At 33.9% G+C, this 19,707-nt stretch overlaps 1 protein-coding gene across 1 annotated transcript in view; it reads left to right on the top strand.

The window, feature by feature from the left end:
• GBE1 (1,4-alpha-glucan branching enzyme 1) overlaps positions 1-19,707 on the top strand; it is a 276,829-nt gene that overhangs the window by 43,448 nt on the left and 213,674 nt on the right. Inside the window, exon 3 of the mRNA XM_055110157.2 lies at positions 15,602-15,771. Within this exon, the coding sequence (XP_054966132.1) occupies positions 15,602-15,771 (170 nt within the window). The remainder of the gene's footprint in view (positions 1-15,601; positions 15,772-19,707) is intronic.

Below are 19,707 nucleotides of genomic sequence, written 5' to 3'. Positions count from 1 at the left end.
GTTCTAGCTCTGTTTCTTAATGGTTGCTGTACTAGATGCTGAGGACATAATTTTAAACAAAACATGATCCTTGGCTTTATGGCACCTATAATCTGGTAGGGAAAATATGTCAGCAGATAAATTTATAATACTGTATAATTATACCATTTGAGCAGTTTGGTCAAAGCTCTCTGTGAACTCAGTCTTGGGAAAGGTTGACCCATAAGTAATGAGGTGCCTATGTGAGTTCACTATTTCACTTGTTTTAATTATGAATAGGCCAAAACAGTAATTATTTGTATCAGTATGTCTGGTCAGAACACTTTGGGATCACAGAATTGAAAAACTGTTCCCCATAAGCAATACAAGGCTTAGGTGAATTTAAAGTTTCCATTTTACTGATGTTGAATAGGCTACTAAATTAAGTATCAGTATGACATTATTAGCACACAGATTTAGTTGTACTTACATGAAATTTAACTTTGGGTTTTCTTTTAAATCTGCTTGTAGCATTATGCTCTTGGTTATAGTAGTTTCATTTGGTGAGGAACTTGATAATATGGTAAGTGAAATGTATCAGTGTTATTTTACATTCATATATTACATCATTACAAGACCTACAGAGTAGAGTTGCTCAGTAACATTTAAATACCTTATCTCAATTTCAATTTGGGTAAATAGTTAAAAGAATAAAATAGGTAATGGAGGAGATGTAATAAATTGAGACATGCACACAATGCAGAGGACCACTGTACTTCCCAAACTGTACCTGTGCTTTCAGACCTATTCTGTTTCATCGGTGTTAGGTTATTGGCTGTAAAATCAATGGGTTTGTGTATATAAGATATATATATATATATATGTATATATATATACACACACACATACACACAGTGTGTGCATGTGTGTATGTGTGTATATGCATATGTTATACAATGTGATATATATGTAGATAGATAGATATAGATATAAGGCTTGAATTTTTATAAATTAAAAGAGATCTTGCCAATATGTAGGCAGCCACTGTGAAAGCTCTTATGATCTTTGTAGTTTTGTGCCTGACAGAATTTTGAAACCTTGTCTCTCTCAGTAAAGGCAAAGAACTGTCAGAGTGTTTGATAGATCTTTGATATTTCACTGCTATTTAGTCCAAAAGATGTGGATTTTTTTGTTGTTGGAAATATATATATCTCCTGAGATTCTTTGATATATATTAATGTAGTGTGTCCTATGCCATTGTCAAAGTGATAACTGATTCATTTATCCTGTTCCTAATATAAAAACATTCACAAGGCTAACATCCATGGCTCTCTGGCTATATTTAATAAATTCATAAGTGTGATTGGGTTTGTTGATATGCAAAGTGTCAATTTATATCAGTTTTCTGATCTTTGATTATTGTTTTAGGTAAAAAAATTAGTGTTTGTTAGTTTTTACTTTACTATTGATATAACCATCTTGTTTGAAACTATATATTATAAAGATATAAATTCTTATATCTCTGATATATAGTTTCAAACTACCTATCAAAATAATACTTCAAACTATGTTTTAAACTATATATTCAAAAAGTATTTGTTTCCAGATCTTGCTTCAGATCAATTAATTCAAGTTTATTGTGACAGGAACACTCCCCAAATAAAAATTCTCTGGGCAATTAAAATCATATGTGTCTCTTTCTCTTTGTTGACTGTATAAAATAAAATAAGACTGGGCATGGTGGCTCATGCCTGTAATCCCAGCACTTTGGGAGGCTGAGGCAGGTGAATCACTTGAGGTCAGGAGTTTGACACCAGCCTGGCCACCATGTCAAAACCCCATCTCTACTGAAAATACAAAAATTAGTTGGGCATGGTGGCACGTGCCTGTAATCCCAGCTACTTGGGAGGCTGAGGTGGGAGGATCGCTTGAGCTAGAGAGGAGGAGGTTGCAGTGAGCCAGGATCACACTGCTGCACTCCAGCCTGCAAGGCAGAATAAAACTCTGTCTCAAAACCAACCAACCAAACGAACAAAAAAACCGAAATCCCAAAAATAAAATAGGAAAAGTTAACATACTTTGTGAATTTGTTCACTTACTGTAAGTGATACATTTTAATGTTTTTCAAGTGAGTTTTCCACCAATTTTATTTTTGACCAGTTGTATCACACTTACCTAGAGCAGAATTTTTTTTCTTCAATGGTTCAACTTATTAAAATTATTTAAGACATGCTAAGTAACAAGTAATTTAAACTGAGTATACAAGATTAAGTCAGCTGGTAAACTGTAAACTGCAAAACTTACTGGGGTGGGCAGGGCGCGGTGGCTAACTCCTGTAATCCCAGCACTTTGGGAGGTCGAGGTGGGCGGATCACCTGAGGTCAGGAGTTTGAGACCAGCCTGACCAACGTGGAGAAATCTCGTCTCTACAAAAATACAAAATTAGCTGGGTGTGGTGGTGCATGCCTGTAATCCCAACTATTAGGGAGGCTGAGGCAGGAGAATCACTTGAACCCAGGAGGCGGAGGTTGCGGTGAGCCAAGATTGTGCTATTTCACTCCAGCCTGGGCAACAAGAGCAAAACTCCATCTCAAAAAACAAAACAAAACAAAACAAACAAAACAAACTTATTGGAGTGATATTAAGAATGGTCAAGGACCAATGCTTTGGAGGTAAAATCTTGGGTTTATATTTCAGCTTCACACACAGGCTAGCTGTGTGACCTTGAGCAAGATTGCTTAACCTCTTCAGTTTTCTCATCTGTGCAATAGGAATAATGCTACTTCTGCCGGTGTTGGGTTATTGTGAGAGCTTAAGTAAGCTTTCTTTAAGTACTTACTATGCCTGGAACATAGTAAGTACTCCATAAGATACTGGTCATTATAATTTACAATTTGTAATATTTATAAATTATTATTATTTTTTCTGTCCAGATTATTTCTCTTTTTAAAATTTTCTGTGTTGGCCAGGCACAGTGGCTCACGCCTGTAATCCCAGCACTTTGGGAGGCTGAGGCGGGTGGATCACCTGAGGTCAGGAGTTTGAGACCAGACTGGCCAACATGGTCAAACCCCACCTATACTAAAATATACAAAATTGGCCAGGCGTGGTGGCGCACGCCTGTAGTCCCAGCTACTCGGGAGGTTGAGTCAGGAGATTCGCCTGAAGCCAGGAGGTGGAGGTTGCAGTGAACTGAAATTGTGCCACTGCACTCCAGCCTGGGTTAGAGAGTAAGATTCCTTCTCAATAAATAAATAAATAAATAAATAAAATTTCCTGTGTCTTTTATATTTCATAAGTGGTTTATACCCTGCATTTTATTTTAAGAAAAAATATAAATGTAACATGTTTCTTGTACATGGTAAAATATGTACTTTTTGGTTTATGTGGGAAATGTGCAAAATAACCTTTGTGTTGGGGTACATTTTTTTTCTTTTTGGGTTGGGAAAATTTTAGCACCCAAATAAGAATCAAAGAAGTTTAGAGTATAGATTATAGGTGGAACCTTTCAATTCAACTTCTTCATTTTGTAGAAGAAGAACCTAAAACTTTGGATATTCATCTTTCCAAAGGTCACATTGCTAGTATCTTAGAGTTGGGTCTAGAGTGTGGACCTTTCGATTCTTTAACCTCCCTCTCCATTTTGTTTTTCCCATGGTGAGGATAGCATTTTTGACAGTTTGAGTAACTGTAACATCCATATTGAAAGACAGAAAAGACATAAGCATCATCACTTTGAAACTATTCATGGATACAATGAAAGTCACATTAAGAACAATATCCTAGTGATGACTTAAAAGATTGGAATTGCTTTTCAGCAAGTTAGTTGACCATACATTCTCAGGAGCATACTACTGTGCAGATGTGGTCCACCTTGCAGAGGACCTAAAGCTTCTGTCTGTCTAGCCCATACCTCTGGTCTTTGCCACGTAATTTTTCCAAAAAGAGAAACCTGAATACAGAAGAGCAGAGTGTTATTTGAGCCAAGAGCTGGTGAAACATTAAGTCAGAATGCTTCCTAGAAATCAGTAGACTAAGACTGTGTTAGCTCATGTTTCATATTACACAAGAGAAAATAAACTGAAAGGTCAGTTGAACAGTTACAGCATTGCCCTTTTCCAAGGTAATCAGCAGAGCATGTAGCAAAGACCTGAACAGGAGCGTGACTGGAAAGAGAGTGGCTGATAAAGAGGCTGGCAGCTTAAAGTGCTTGGGACAATACTTGACACTTCCAGGCCTGACCAGATGGGCCATCTCACAGGGCTTACCTTCAGTAACTCTGATTTATTGCATTCAGATGTGTGTATGTGTGAGCGTTTGTTAGGCAGTCAGGTTTTCACTTTGCCAGAAGACTCTAGAAATTTTAATATTGACCATTAATCATACCTCATTAAACTGTAAAGGCAATATATTATTAATTTGCTTGCAACCAAGAGACAAGGCACAGTGATTAAAATTAATTTCTAGCTATATTTTGTTAAATTTATTCTAATTAATCTGTTAAGTCAAAATATGTTTACATTAATGGCTTTATAGTAGGTTCTTTAAGTTGTGTCACTAAACGTGATAGTATTTCCATTATTCTGAATGTAGAATAATGTAGTATAAATAAATACTTTATTGTTAAAAGAAATGGAGTTTTAAGGATTTCTAAATGGTACCACTAAATGGACTTTGTCCAGTTTTTTGTTAATTGAATAAGAACATTTCTTTTTCTTTTCTTGATTTTATAGGATTTAGACCTAGAAAGATCTTAGCAGTGATCTCCCTTGACCCCCTCACATCTATGGCCCAGTGCCAGAAATTAAGAAAGAATATTTAACAAATAACAGCCGCTATTTACTTTTGGGACACTCTTTTAAATAGTAGCAACTTTTAAAAGATAATAATTTTGAATTTACCTCATACTTCCTCCCCCACCAAATACTTAATGATCTCTTCATAACCATAACTTCTCTATATATTTTATTAATTTGAGACTGAAAGTAGCCAATTTTCATTGCACTTAACTTTAGACTAAGTAAGAACAAAACTATGACTTAATTAGCTTTTATTCCTTCACATCAGAAAATAAGAGACTAACAATTTTTTCTTAAATGTGGACTGAGGATGTGTTTATTAGATTGGTCACAATGCATTTGATTGTGTTTTAGAGATGGTACAATATGAATAAAATTTAAAAAGATTAAAATTAATAACAATGTATGCTTGTAATGGGATTAATGTTTAAATTTTATTTTTGTATTAAAATTAGCATAGCAGAACAATTCCAGTTTTTTCATGTTTTAAGTTTTCTACTTAGAAATTGGAGACTAATGATTTGCTGAAAGTAGTTAATAATTTACAACTAAATGAGATCTTCATTTCTTATTTTTTTTAAAAAGAAAGATGTAATGTGTCATAAAATAATTTATTTTTTGTGGGCTGGTTATATATAAGCACAGCCACCTAGACATCAATGATATTATCGTTCCTTTTTATAAATGAGGAAGCAGAAATTCTGAGATTGTTAAGTGAAAATTGAAGGTCAGTTGCTAATGGGACTAGCAATATATAACTCAGTCTTTTATTTGTGAATCTATTCTTTCTTGTGTATACCATGCCTGGCACATAGTAGGTGGTATATACCAATTAGTCTTAGAGTAATTCCATATGTGAAACAACTCATTTAATAGCTAGTTTCAAATCTCGTGAACCTAGGCATTGATCAAGATTATAATAGTGGGAAAAGCTGCTTGAGTGAAAAACCACCGACCTGCAGTTTGAGCAGAAGTGAAATGGTGGGAATTAACTGTCTGCAACTCACTTTTAATCAGTTAGGAGTAGTTTGCACAGAGTAGTTTGCAGTCATTTTGAAGAACAGTGAGAGGTTTGTGTTTTCACTCCTGGAACAGGCGGTCTCCACTGGGTCATCACATCCCCAGTTTATTATTCACCTGTGCAGATCTGTATACATTTGATCTTGATAGACACCTGAGCTGATGCATTGAATTCTCAAGTGAGAGGATATATCTCCTTTTATAGCTGGTCATTTGGTCACACAGGATGTTAAAGAGGAAGAGTGAGGAATTTATCTAAGGACTTCTTCCCATTTTCTGTCTCGTAATGGTCAAAGTTTGTCCTTTGGAGCCTTTATTCTTCTACACATTCATTTTATTTTGCTATGAACTACATGTTTATATCCACTCAGACCGTAAATGTTGAAACTCTGATCCATCATGTGATGATATTTGGAGATGGTACCTGTGGGAGGTGATTAATTAGATCACAAGAGTGGCCCTCTCCTGACGTGATTAGTGGCTTTATAAGAAGAGATTGGGGAGTGTTTAGGTTGTTTCCTCCCTTTCCTGTCTACCATGTCAGGATACAATGAGAATGTGGCCATCAGAAAACAAGGAAGAGTGCCCTCACCAAACGCTGGATCTGCTGGTTCTCAGTCTTGGACTTCGCAGCCTCTAGAACTATAAGAAATAAATGCTTGTTTTTTAAACCGTCCAGTCTATTTGTTATAACAGTTCAAACTGATCAAGACATGCAGTATCTGGCCTCTTCAGATAGCTGCTTGCAAGCCACAACCTCTATAGGGCCAGTCAAGCAAGTGTACAAGGAGAGCCAGTGGGACTGACTAAATCAGGAAGCCACCTATATTATATCTAATATAGTTACAGGAATTATATCTTTTTTATATTCTAATAGTCTATTAATTTTTCTGTTTATCTCATTTCCATCAATCTTATTGAATACATTAATTAATAGTGTATTCATTATTTTACATGAAAGATATTGTGCTAAAAAGTTTAGGTACATTATTTCATTTGATTTTCAAAGCAGACTTATAAGGTAAGTTCCATTATTATTCTTATTTCAGATTAGAAAATTTAGTTACAGTTGGTAAGCAGTAGGATTAGGATTCAAATTTAAACATAATAATCATAATCTTAAACCTAACTCTAACCATTTTCTCACCATTGAAAGAATCTGATGGATAATTGATGCTCACTAAATATTTGTTCATTGAATACTTAACTTATGTGCCAGTATTGTATGTACTAGGAAGACATCAGGGTTCAAAATAGATAATTTTCCCAGTCTTTGTGGAATTTCAAAGCGAAGAATACCATTTAGTTTAGTTCAAAGGAAAGAATTACATTCAGAATTACATTCTCTTTTCTGGTTGTCTTTATCAGTAACTTATGTAATGCTGTCCTTCTCCTTGCTTTCTCTTCTACGGTCTCCCATACATAACAGAGAATATCTTCAAGTTGTGGACTTTATAATGTCTTTTATCTCTGTATTCTCAGTGACTAGCATAGTACTGGATATACAGTAGACTCTCAGTAATGCTTGTATAATAAATAGATGGATTTCACTATTCCTTGTCACCTTTGCTCAGTTTCATTTCTACTGTTTTCTGATAGATGAAGTGAAGAGTGTATGCTAAGTTGAATACAGATTGGAAATGCCACTGAAAATTTATGTAGGATTTTGAAAATAGATGCATTTGGTGATTTGATGACATTTACAACATTTTAAAAATAAGAAATAGTTTTCAAAAATAAGAAACCATGTGTACCATGATGTCATTTAAAAAATTCTTTTCATTGCTCACTCTTGTCTAAGAGGAGGATCTGCCAATATCTGTGCTTAATCGTTTACTTAATAAATACTTTATTAATTTATGGACTCTGCCTAATAAAATTCATCGTTCAAACTGCTCCCTGTAAAACATGTCTCTGATCATATCAGTTATCTCCTCTGTAAAGTTTTTAAGGATTTTATGTTTTATTCCACTTATTATCTGATTGCAGACAATCTTTTTCATCCCAATTGGCCACTGGAACACTCCACTTTCTCCTGCTCTGACTACACACAGCTAGTCGTCATGTCGTCAAGAAGCATCCAATTTTTACACATGTAATGCGCTTCTCTGTCTTTTCTCCAGCTGTCAAAATGTACTACTCATCCTTCAAGATACAGCACAAATGCCAGCTACTCCCTAAAGCCTTCTCCTAATCTCTTCTTCCAGTCAAAATCACTAGTTCCTTCCTGGTCTTGCTCATTCTTCTGTGAACACTTGCTTATCTCAGGCTTGTCCTGTCATGAGTTGGACATTGTTTCCCATTGCACGGATGAACATCTTACAAGAAGGGTCTTGTTTCACGTTACTGAATTATTAGCACACAATAAATATGTTTATCCTGCAATAAGTATGTTGGGTATTTTTGTCGAATAATTGCCCTGATTGAGGAACATAAAATACTCACTTTAAAGTCTCGAATGGTTAACCTTCATTTGGCAGCCTTAATATATGAATAATTTTGTATATTTTGGTTATTTTTCACTTAAGAAAGAAAGTTTCTGTGAGACACCTGCAGTCTTTTTAAACACTGAGTTGGAGAGCTTTTTTATTTATTTATTTATTTATTTATTTATTTATTTATTTTTATTATACTTAAAGTTCTAGGGTACATGTGCACAACGTGCAGGTTTATTACATATGTATACATGTGCCATATTGGTGTGCTGCACCCATTAACTCGTCATTTACATTAGGTATATTTCCTAATGCTATCCCTCCCCCCTCCCCCCACCCCACGACAGGCACTGGTGTGCGATGTTCCCCTTCCTGTGTCCAAGTGTTCTCATTGTTCAGTTCCCACCTATGAGTGAGAACATGCAGTGTTTGGTTTTTTGTCCTTGTGATAGTTTGCTGAGAATGATGGTTTCCAGCTTCATCCATGTCCCTACAAGGGACATAAACTCATCCTTTTTTATGGCTGCATAGTATTCCATGGTGTATATGTGCCACATTTTCTTAATCCAGTCTATCACTGATGGACATTTGGGTTGGTTCCAAGTCTTTGCTATTGTGAATAGTGCTGCAATAAACATATATGTGCATGTGTCTATAGCAGCATGATTTATAATCCTTTGGGTACATACCCAGTAATGGGATGGCTGGGTCAAATGGTATTTCTAGTTCTAGATCCTTGAGGAATCGCCACACTGTCTTCCACAATGGTTGAACTAGTTTACAGTCCCACCAACAGTGTAAAAGTGTTCCTATTTCTCCACATCCTCTCTAGCACCTGTTGTTTCCTGACTTTTTAATGATCGCCATTCTAACTGGTGTGAGATGGTATCTCATTTTGGTTTTGATTTGCATTTCTCTGATGGCCAGTGATGATGAGCATTTTTTCATGTGTCTGTTGGCTGCATAAATGTCTTCTTTTGAGAAGTATCTGTTCATATCCTTCGCCCACTTTTTGATGGGGTTGTTTGTTTTTTTCTTGTAAATTTGTTTGAGTTCTTTGTAGATTCTGGATATTAGCCCTTTGTCAGATGAGTAGATTGCAAAAATTTTCTTCCATTCTGTAGGTTGTCTGTTCACTTCAATGGTAGTTTCTTTTGCTGTGCAGAAGCTCTTTAGTTTAATTAGATCCCATTTGTCAATTTCGGCTTCTGTTGTCATTGCTTTTGGTGTTTTAGACATGAAGTCCTTGCCCCTGCCTATGTCCTGAATGGTATTGCCTAGGTTTTCTTCTAGGGTTTTTATGGTTTTAGATCTAATATTTAAGTCTTTAATCCATTTTGAATTAATTTTTGTAGAAGTGTAAGGAAGGGATCCAGTTTCAGCTTTCTACAAGGCTGCACTAACCAAAGCAGCATGGTACTGGTACCAAAACAGAGATATAGACCAATGGAACAGAACAGAGCCCTCAGAAATAATACCACACATCTACAACCATCTGATCTTTGACGACCCTGACAAAAACAAGAAATGGGGAAAGGATTCCCTATTTAATAAATGGTGCTGGAAAGTTGGAGAGCTTTTTTACCCTTCCAAAAATTTTCAACTCTCCACTTCTTTAACCCTATTTTCCCCTTTTTGAGCTATTAAAAATTTCTCTTGAAGTTTTACTTCTGTGCTTTTTCTTGCTTCTAATCCAAGCCTCCCATAGGAAGCAAATGACAAAATAAAATCTTAAAAATCAGCTATTAAAAAAGGAGTTTTCCTCGTGTGTTTCTTGGGTTTCTGGCCTGCTCAGAAGCACTTGAGAATGGATTCTATACTCAATACATTTCCAGGTAAGGTATGATCCATCTCTGCTGAGATATCTCCTGTGTTCACAATCCTTTCTGTAATTAGAGCTTCAGTACTGATCTGGGATGAACCAACTGCCTTCCAGGAGAGCAAAGATTTTAGTTTGTTTCATTTTGTTTTCATACCTATCTCCTAGTAGTAACTCCCTGCCGCCCCTCCATCCCACCCTGGGTAGTCCAGTCAACTTTATTTTCTTCCAGACTTTCCATAACTCACATATTCAAATCAATTTGGAGTGTGTGATATGTGTTAGTGTATTTATATTTGTATTTTTCTATTCCAGGAAAAAAGTGGAAAGCATTCTTAAACACTTTTGGAACTTGGGAAAAATCGTAATGTTGCTAACAGCTAATATGTATTTTAAAATCTAAGCAAGTGTAATAAGTAAAAGAACATTGATAAAGTAAAAAGTACACTATAGTGTTGCCACTTCGAGGTGGAGAAAAGTTCCAGCCACCATTTATTGAATATTGCGGGTAATGCTCCTGCTGTTTCATTGATTCCTTACAATCTATGAGGTTCCCCCGAGCCCCCAATTAACATGTTAAAAAAATTAGGAAAAAGGAGATTAAGGGACTTATTCAGAGTCACATATGGTGTGTAACAGAGTTAGGATTTGAACGTGGACTATTTCTAGAAATAAAGCTAATATCAGCTACCCCTGATTCTCTTAAATATAAGATTAAATTAATTAAATATAATTATAAGGCTAAATATAATTATAAGATTAATTACCTTAAAATAAGCCGGGCGTGGTGGTGGGTGCCTGTAGTCCCAGCTGCTCGGGAGGCTGAGGCAGGAGAATGGCGTGAACCTGGGAGGCGGAGCTTGTAGTGAGCCGAGATCACGCCACTGCACTCCGGCCTGGGCAACAGAGTGAGATTCCGTCTCAAAAAAAAAATAAATTAATTAATTTAAAAAAAAATTAATTACCTTAAGAGTAAAACAACATAAATAACTTTCTTTAAAAGTGAAATATGACTTTTAATTTGAGATTTAACTTGAAATCTACCTTTTGTGATTAATGATGTGTGATGTCCTTATTGCTTATTACCTTCTTGATCTTGGACAATTTATGTCTTTATGTTTGCCTCTGTCTCTTCCTATGTAACAGAGGATTTAAAACATTGATATAGACGTCACATCTGATAATTTTTATAACAGTTCTTTATATCTATACAAAATGCTAGTTCCTGTAGTAGTTTCATTTTATGTTCTTGGTTACCAAAAATTTGACCTAGTTTTTAAATATCCTCTAAATTCATAACAAAATATTAGGAGAGATGACTGTAGTAGGAGAGGGCACAGGCATGATGAGCTTGCTGTATCCTCAGGCATTTTCCTTTTTGAGCCACAATGATTTCAAAGTACAATGTGTATTTCCGTATCAGAAGCTGTAGGGCTGACCTTGAGGGAAGTCAAGATACTTAGTTAAAGTAATATAATGCTATAATCGTGGTTCCATGGAAATTTTACTAAATGGGACGTTTGAAAATACTTTAAGAAACTTCCTAAAAATGTTTATTTTTTAAACTTAAACTTTACATAAATCTAAAAATTTATCATAAGGTATTATACCAACATTGAAAGTAAAATTATTACCACATTTGTTTATCCTCCCAACGTTATACCTTTCTGGAAAATCAGTAGTTTTCCTTGTATTATGAGGGTGTATGTGTGTGTATATTTTTTACCCTAAGTTCAGTTTTTGTTTTGTTGATTGTTCCACACTGTTTGATCATTTTATTGCCTGTTATTACTTACATAATATGGATTAGCATTTCCATATTCCAAGAAGTATAGATGACTGATATTGGGAAGAGGTTAAAAAAACACACACACAAAGAACCTTTTCTCATATGATTTAAAGAGTTTGCGTATGGTATTCCATCAGGCCTGCATATCTAGTTTGTTCGTCTAGGTAAGTATTTTAAGTATTTTGAAACAGTTGCCACTGTTTAAATTAGGAAGAGTTCATAGAAAAATCTGTATTTTTTTATGTTCTTGAATAATTACATGATTGGACAAACTATGCTATGCAGCAATGAGGTGTAAGTATTAAATAGAGGCTGTGCTTTTAGATGAGGCTTGTACTTTCCATCTCAACAGTTTCTTTCTGCCTTGTTTTCCTTAATTATATTATCATCAGCTTTGCAATTTTGTGTTTCTTGTGTGGGGTCAGCTCCTCATAATTGTTACACCTGCCTGGCCTGGCTCCTTGGGGTGCTTCAGTTTATGTCCCCTTGAATAAAACTATCTGTGAGACTGGGATTATTTCAGGCAGGATTCCATATCAGCACATTTTGCCCTACCTCATTTTTTTTGATGGTTGTCATATAATTTATTATTTGGATATTCCACAGTTATTCACCTAGTTTCCCATTGTTGCGAAGGTGGGTTATTTTCCGGTTTTGTAGTATAAATAGTGCCATAAAGAATAAATATTATTATATACATAGATGTCTTTGCATCTTTGTGTGATGTATATCCAAAGAACAAATTTCTAAAAATAGAGTTACTTACTTGAAGAGTGTGATTTTTGAAATTTTCATAGCTGTTGCCAAATTGTTTTCTAATTTATATTTCAACCAAGAGCATTTGAAAATGTCTTTTCTCCTGAACCATATCCCATCCATATAGACTATCATATGTTTCTGGGTCTTTTAGGTGGAAAATTGAATTTTGAAGTTTAGGTTTGCACTTCTTTAGTTATATATGAGTTTGATCATTGTTTCCAATGTTTATTGGCCACTTGTATTTCATTTTCCATGATCTCTTGGACTTACTTATTTCTAAAATATTAAAGTTTATAAATTTGATTTCTCTGGAAGTTATTTTGGTTTTAGAGATCTACTTTTTTATGACAAACTTATAGATTTCAATATTTTATTGAATAAGCCATCCTTTTCTTACGGTTTTGAAATGCCCTTTCATCACATACTGAATTTTTACTTCTGCTTAATACTATTTCAGAAACTCAGTTTTTCTCCGTAGATCTATTTCAAATGCTTTCAGTTCCTCAAATTTTATAAACCTAGTTTTACATACTCAGTAAAATTCCTATGAATATTATATAAAATTATGTTACTGTTTTAATAATGTGAAAAATTATAGTTTTAGGAAAACTGTACTTCATTTTTTTAAATGGTAGTTATTTGTTATACGTGATTAGAGCAATGCAACAGAGAAAGTAAAAAGAAACCTCACCAAAATAATCCCACTGATATTAAGGGTATATCATTCTTGATATTTTTATATGCCTATCTTTAGATAGCAGGTTAGAGAAAATGCTTGATAGAAATACTATAATGAGACATGAGAAAATAAATGTCTGTTAACTTTAAACAATGAAACTAAAGTGAAATGGAAAGAAGAAATTATTGGAATTCATATACAAATTTCTTTACCTTAAATAGTTATTTCTTAAATGCTCATCTAAGATTAATAAAGAAATTAAAAAGTATAATGATGACAACCTTAAATTTTACTCTGTGTTGAGTGACTCTCTGCTACAAAATTTCATCCCCCTTTCACTCATGCCTTTTTTTAATATAATATTTTTAGTCAGTTGAGATCCTTTTTTCATGATCACATTCACACAGTTCCACAGTTGTCTAGCCAAGGTTCTATATTTAAGGAGTCAGTTCTTAGACACACTCCTACAATAACTGTTCAGTCTTGTATGTGTTTGTTTTTAATTTTTAATTACCATTTAGAAAAATGGAAAGTAGCTTATTTTTCTTCTAGAATGGTTCATTAGTGTCATTGACTAAAACTCAATTTTAAATTTGACAATATTTAAAAAATCCCTTAGATATGAATAGAAACTTGTCTCCTAGGATATTCCTAGATTACTTTTCCTTCTTAGAATTGTGTGGAGTTGGCTTTATCTTTTGGTTTTTAATTAATGTTGCCTTTTTCTGCCTGGTTGTGTATAGACTCATTTCTTTTATCTTTTGAATTTCAGTTGCTTAAATTGGGATACATTTTGTGTGTGTTTGTTTCCCAAACCTTGCTTAAAACATTGTATGCTCTTTTTAATATGTGGATTTAATTCTTTAGGATAATTTTCCAGTTTTATATCTTCTATATTCATTTTATTTGGTTTTATTTTTCAGTCAGCAGCTATATCCATATTTGGATCATTTTTTTTTGTCTATGTTGGGTATCTCTTAGGTTCTTTTTAATATATTCAAATTCATTGTTTTTCTTTAATTATTTCAATTCTCAATTATTTATTCATTTAATAATTTGCTATTTTTCTATACTATGTACTTTTTTTTGTTGAGTCTAACTCATCATTATCTATTGATATACTTTATTCCTCCATTTATTTCCTTAAGTCTGCAGTCTTTTACTTTTCATTCTGTTGTCATATAATCTTTCAGCTCTTATTCTTTTGAGTTTATTTTTAATTAAGTTGTATAATGTGAAGTATTTGTAAAAAGGTCCATTTTCTATGTAGCTAAGTTGAGATGTGGTTCATTATTCTGCATCTCAAATTTTGTATATTCCCTGGACATCCCGTGCCTTGATTCCTGCCATGTTTCTGGGAAAGATTCCTTACCCCTGAGGGTATGGGGAGGTGTAGAGAAGCTTATTGGCATTGCCTAGTTCATTGTATAGTTCTGGAACCTTCACTTCTGACATAGAGCACCTGGCACATGGTTTACTTCTCCAGTTTTACCAAGTTTTTCCTAGTTTGTTTCTTACTGGATATAGGGGATACTAATGAAAATAGGGTAGTACTTTTTGGTGTACCAGTACCTGATCCAGGGGAACTGGGAGAGGGTCAGGAGCAGGCATGTGCTGTTCTTTGTCCTGCTTAGGAATCTGTGATTTCTTCTTGTGGCCACTGGCTTTTGTGCTTTGATATGGTGTATGTTCTTGACATGCTTAGTTGCTTTAGGGAAGGAAAAGGCTGCAGGCCAAATCTGGCCCACCACCTGTTTTTTGTAAATAAAGTGTTATTGGAACACAGCCACACCCACTCATTAACTTTTTGTCCATGGCCCCTTTCGTACTTCAGAGACACCCTCGAGTAGCTGTGACAGAGACCATATGGCTGACAAAGCCTAAAATATTTGCCGTCTGCCCCTTTACAGGAAAAGTTTGCCAAACCCTGCAGTAGGCTAATTTTATTTTTCTTGCTGAATTTTGACTGTGTTATTTCATTTTCTTAGGAATCAGAGGAGAGAGATGTAGAGAGTCTGTTCCATTACACTGTCTTGACATGGAAGTTGCTATAATGCTAGTTTTTAAAAAAATTCATGAAATAGTATAACCATCATATTTCCTCTCTCATACCAGTGCTTGAAGTTACAAAAAATGCTAGTTAGATTAGCTCAGTTTATTTTAAATAAGAATGATTTTATCCTACCAGGTAACCTCTACTAATAAATGAAATTATTTATATTATTCCTCTTTAATAATGTCTTTTTTTTCCCTGAATAAGACTAAAGCAGTTACTTAATTACAGTAGCTTTTCTAGAAGACTATTTAATTTTCTAACTCATTTTCTTTCATACTTCTTCAAAGGTATAAGCAGTTTAGCCAAATTTTGAAGAACATTGGAGAAAATGAAGGTGGTATTGATAAGTTTTCCAGAGGCTATGAATCATTTGGCGTCCACAGATGTGCTGATGGTGGTTTATACTGCAAAGAATGGGCCCCGGGAGCAGAAGGAGTTTTTCTTACTGGAGATTTTAGTAAGTACTTGAAAGCATTGAACTAAATAGTAATATCTTATTAACTATTTAATACATATATTTCTTATATTTCATGTATTTAACCATATGAACATTAATGATTACAAATAAATATCAGACTTTTCAGATAGAGCCTTAGAATTTATTAAGCTCTTTGTATGGTGCAGCTGTTTCTGTTATAATGTGATATGTGTATTCTTGAAAGACTTTATGTTCTGTAAAATCATGTACTAGAAATAACAAGGTTTATGAGAAAAATGCTATTAGGAAGACAACTCCAAATTTACTTTACTTTGTTAGCAAGCTCTGACAAAACCAATAGCAATCCAGGTAAAAATATTGGCATAAAGCTCCGCTAGCATTCACACCTGGCTGGCTGGCATCATAGTTCTTGGATCCTCTGTATAGCCTTATACTCTTTTCGGAGTCTTCAGTAAAAGTAGATATCTAATCTGGGGTGTAACCTCCATCACTCATTTCTTTTTTTCCTTTACCTTGTTTTAGAACACAGTAGGAAATATCTTGTCAGCATTGTCATTTGCACTGTTAACTCCACTAGACAGAGTTAACGCTATGGAAAGCAAAGTCAGGTTTCTAGCTTAGAGTCTGGTGGGAGGAAGGACTGTAATGTAAATAACTGTAATACAATCTACTAAGTTTTATTCTTGAAGGGTAAATACATTACTAGAATGATGACAAGGATGAAAGTTCAGTTTTGAAAGTGGAATAACTGGAAAAAATAGGCCTTGGTAAAGGTTCTTGATACAAGGAAAAGGAATATCAAAATGATCATAATCCTTTAATACCATAGAATGGTATAATATTTAAAATTTGATTTCACTGGGCTCAAAAGTCTACATGCTGTATTATTCAATTTTTATGACATTTTAGAAACAGCAAAACTGTGGGGACAGATAACAGATCATTGTTGTCAGGGGTTGGGGTGGTGGGTAAAGGTTGATTACAGAGGGACGTGAGGGAACTTTTTGGGGTGGTGAAAATGTTTTATATCCTGATTGTGGTGCTGGTTACCTGATTGTATGAATTTATCAACATTTATAGAACTGTACATGTATAAAGAACAAATTTTAATGCAATGTAAATTATTCTTCAAGGAACCTGACTTAACAGAACTTTGGGTTTTATATTAATATGCATTGTCTAAGACAGCACTGTCCAACAGAAATAAAATGCAAGCCACTTACGTAATTCAGAAATTTTAGTAACAATATTAAAAAGGTGAAAGGAGAACAGTTGAGTAAAATTTAATAATAAATTATATTTACCTAGTATATAAAATATTATCATTTTAATATTTAATCAATGTAAATTTTATTGATGAGAATTTCATTCTTTTCTTGTACCACATCTTTGAAATCTGGGTACAGCAAGTCTTAATTAAGATGGTAAGTTTTCATTGCAAATACAGTAATCCTTCGGTGTCAATGGGGAACTTGTTCTACAACTTCTCGTGGATACCAAAATCCAAGGATGCTTAAGTCTCTTGTATAAAATGATGTAGTATTTGCATATAACCTAGGCACATCTTCCCTTATACTTTCAATCATGTCTGGATTATTTACAATACCCAATACAATGTAAATGCTGTATAAATATTTGTTATACTGTATTGTTTATGGAATAATGACCAGAAAAAATAGACTGTTTAAGTGTTCAGTACAGATGCAACCATCCACTTTTCTTTTCCAAATATTTTCAATCTAAGATTGGTTGAATCAGTAGATGTGCAACTTGAGGGCAGACTGCACTTAATTTAAATTTAAGTTTAATAAAATTTTCAGTTTAAAAGTATGTTCATATACCCAGTTTTTTCCAAACAAAATTAAGAGGTTTCCAGTAACTGACTTGAATAACACTTTTAAAATTTAAATTAATAACTTAAGATAAAATAAAATACAAAATTCAGTTTCTAAGTTGCACTAGCCTCAGTTCAAGTGCTCTATCGCCTCTTGTAGCTACTGGCTTCTTTACTGGAAAGTACAGGTCTAAGGACTGAAAATAATTCATGGTGTAGTCCCAAAAATTAGATGTGTCTAGAGAGTTGTTAGAAAATTTCATGGACACTTTTGTAAAAGACCACGAGATCTGATAATTCAGATTAGCTTGGCCTGATGGTAATTATTAAATGTATTTTGAGGATAAGAGACTACTCACTTAAGTCATGGTTGTTATTAATAATTTTTTCTTTTACATAAACACAATATTTCCCCATCTTCTCTAAGTGACTGCCTTGACTTTTTGTTACTAGACCATTTAGAAATCTGCCTATAATCAAGGCATTCTATTCTACTAGTTTTCTTTTTTAAAATTCCATGCAGAGGTTGAGGATATTGAGAATGTTTAAGTTAAATTTTTATGTAAAGATACCCAACTACTATAAGAACCACCATTAATATCTGATAGTTGCATTTGGTTCCCCCACCCCCATATTTATGATGAAATCCACTTAATAGTTTCTATAAACATAAAAATATAGGAAAGGGACTATATGAAAACTAGATTTGTGAACTGTCATAATGACTATTGCTCATTTATTAAAAGTTGTGCTGTGTGTGTTTGTAGAATTGCATTTAAAAATTTTATGTTCTTGGACTTAATGCTTAACTGTTAAAAGTATAGTAATTAAAAAAATGTTTTGTAAACAGGAAACTAAAATTACCTGGCCCATATTTTATTGTAAAAATGTCCTCTGTTAACTTTTTATCCCAATTTACATTGACTTTTAAAATTCCACTCTTTATAAAGATGAATTGCATAATTTCAAATTTCTACATATCCTTGTGATAACATTCATTTAATGATTCTCAATCAACAAATATTTAGTAACTAAGGGCATGAAAAGCAGCAGATGTAATCGGTGGGCCTTTATTTTTATTGAAGAGATAAGAAAAGACTACAGTAAATGAAATTGTGACAGAAAATAGTTAAGGACAGGCAGTATATTGGGAAACTTAAATGTCTAATTTATTTTCTTTTTTTAGAAGAAAGGATGTCTTTTTTATGTCCAAAGTTATAGGATCTCAAAGTCTCTTTGTGAATGGGATCTCAACTTTTTTTCACTAATGGGCTTTGACTTTCAAAAACAAACAAACAATTTGAAAATTGAGAGTGGAGCCTGAATTCTGAGCCAATGATGCATTTAGAAGGTTTCTTTGTAAAAAAAGATATACACGTGGGTCAGTATGACTTTAGTGAACACAGAATTTTTATTGTGATGACAACCTACGTGAAAATATACTCTTAGATAACTGAACTAACCATGCCTTAACACACACACACACACACACACACACACACACACACACACACACACTCTCTCCAGGGATTCTGTATTTTATTTTTCCCTTATTAACATAAAATCCGTTTTTTCCTAATAATAGTTGAGCAAAAAGAAAGATTTTTTTTCTTTTTTTTTTTTTGTGCCTACTGACCTGAGACTATTTTAGTTACAGGTACTTAGAATAATCAAATATAAATGCTATTTAAGAAAGAAATTGCCTGCTGGGTTCAGTGGCTAACACCTATAATCTGTAATCCTAGCACTTTGGGATGCTGAGGTGGAAGGATCATTCAGGTGTTTGAGACCATCTTGGGCAACAGAGATAGACCCTATCTTTACCAGAAAATAAATAGATAAATACAAATAAAAAATAAAGAAATCATCATGAATTGGTGTGTAAAATAAAAAATGATGGGATTTAGAGTTTGAAAACACAGTTGAGCTCTCTAAACAATGGTTCTTCCTCTGGCTTATTGGGGATAAATGTGATCATAATTGTTTTAACTGCCTGACTGGTTTGCTCTAGGTACTAACTAGATTGTGAATGTGAGAAATTTTGTACCTTAATCAGTGCTACAGAAATGTTAATTGGCAGTATTAAAAAAAAAACCCTCTTATTTGCAAAGGTCTTTTTA

Source organism: Pan paniscus, chromosome 2, assembly GCF_029289425.2.
Source record: "Pan paniscus chromosome 2, NHGRI_mPanPan1-v2.0_pri, whole genome shotgun sequence".
NCBI lineage: Eukaryota > Metazoa > Chordata > Mammalia > Primates > Hominidae > Pan > Pan paniscus.
The sequence above is the reverse complement of the archived record's forward strand: the minus strand, read 5'-3'. Positions and strand labels throughout refer to the sequence as shown.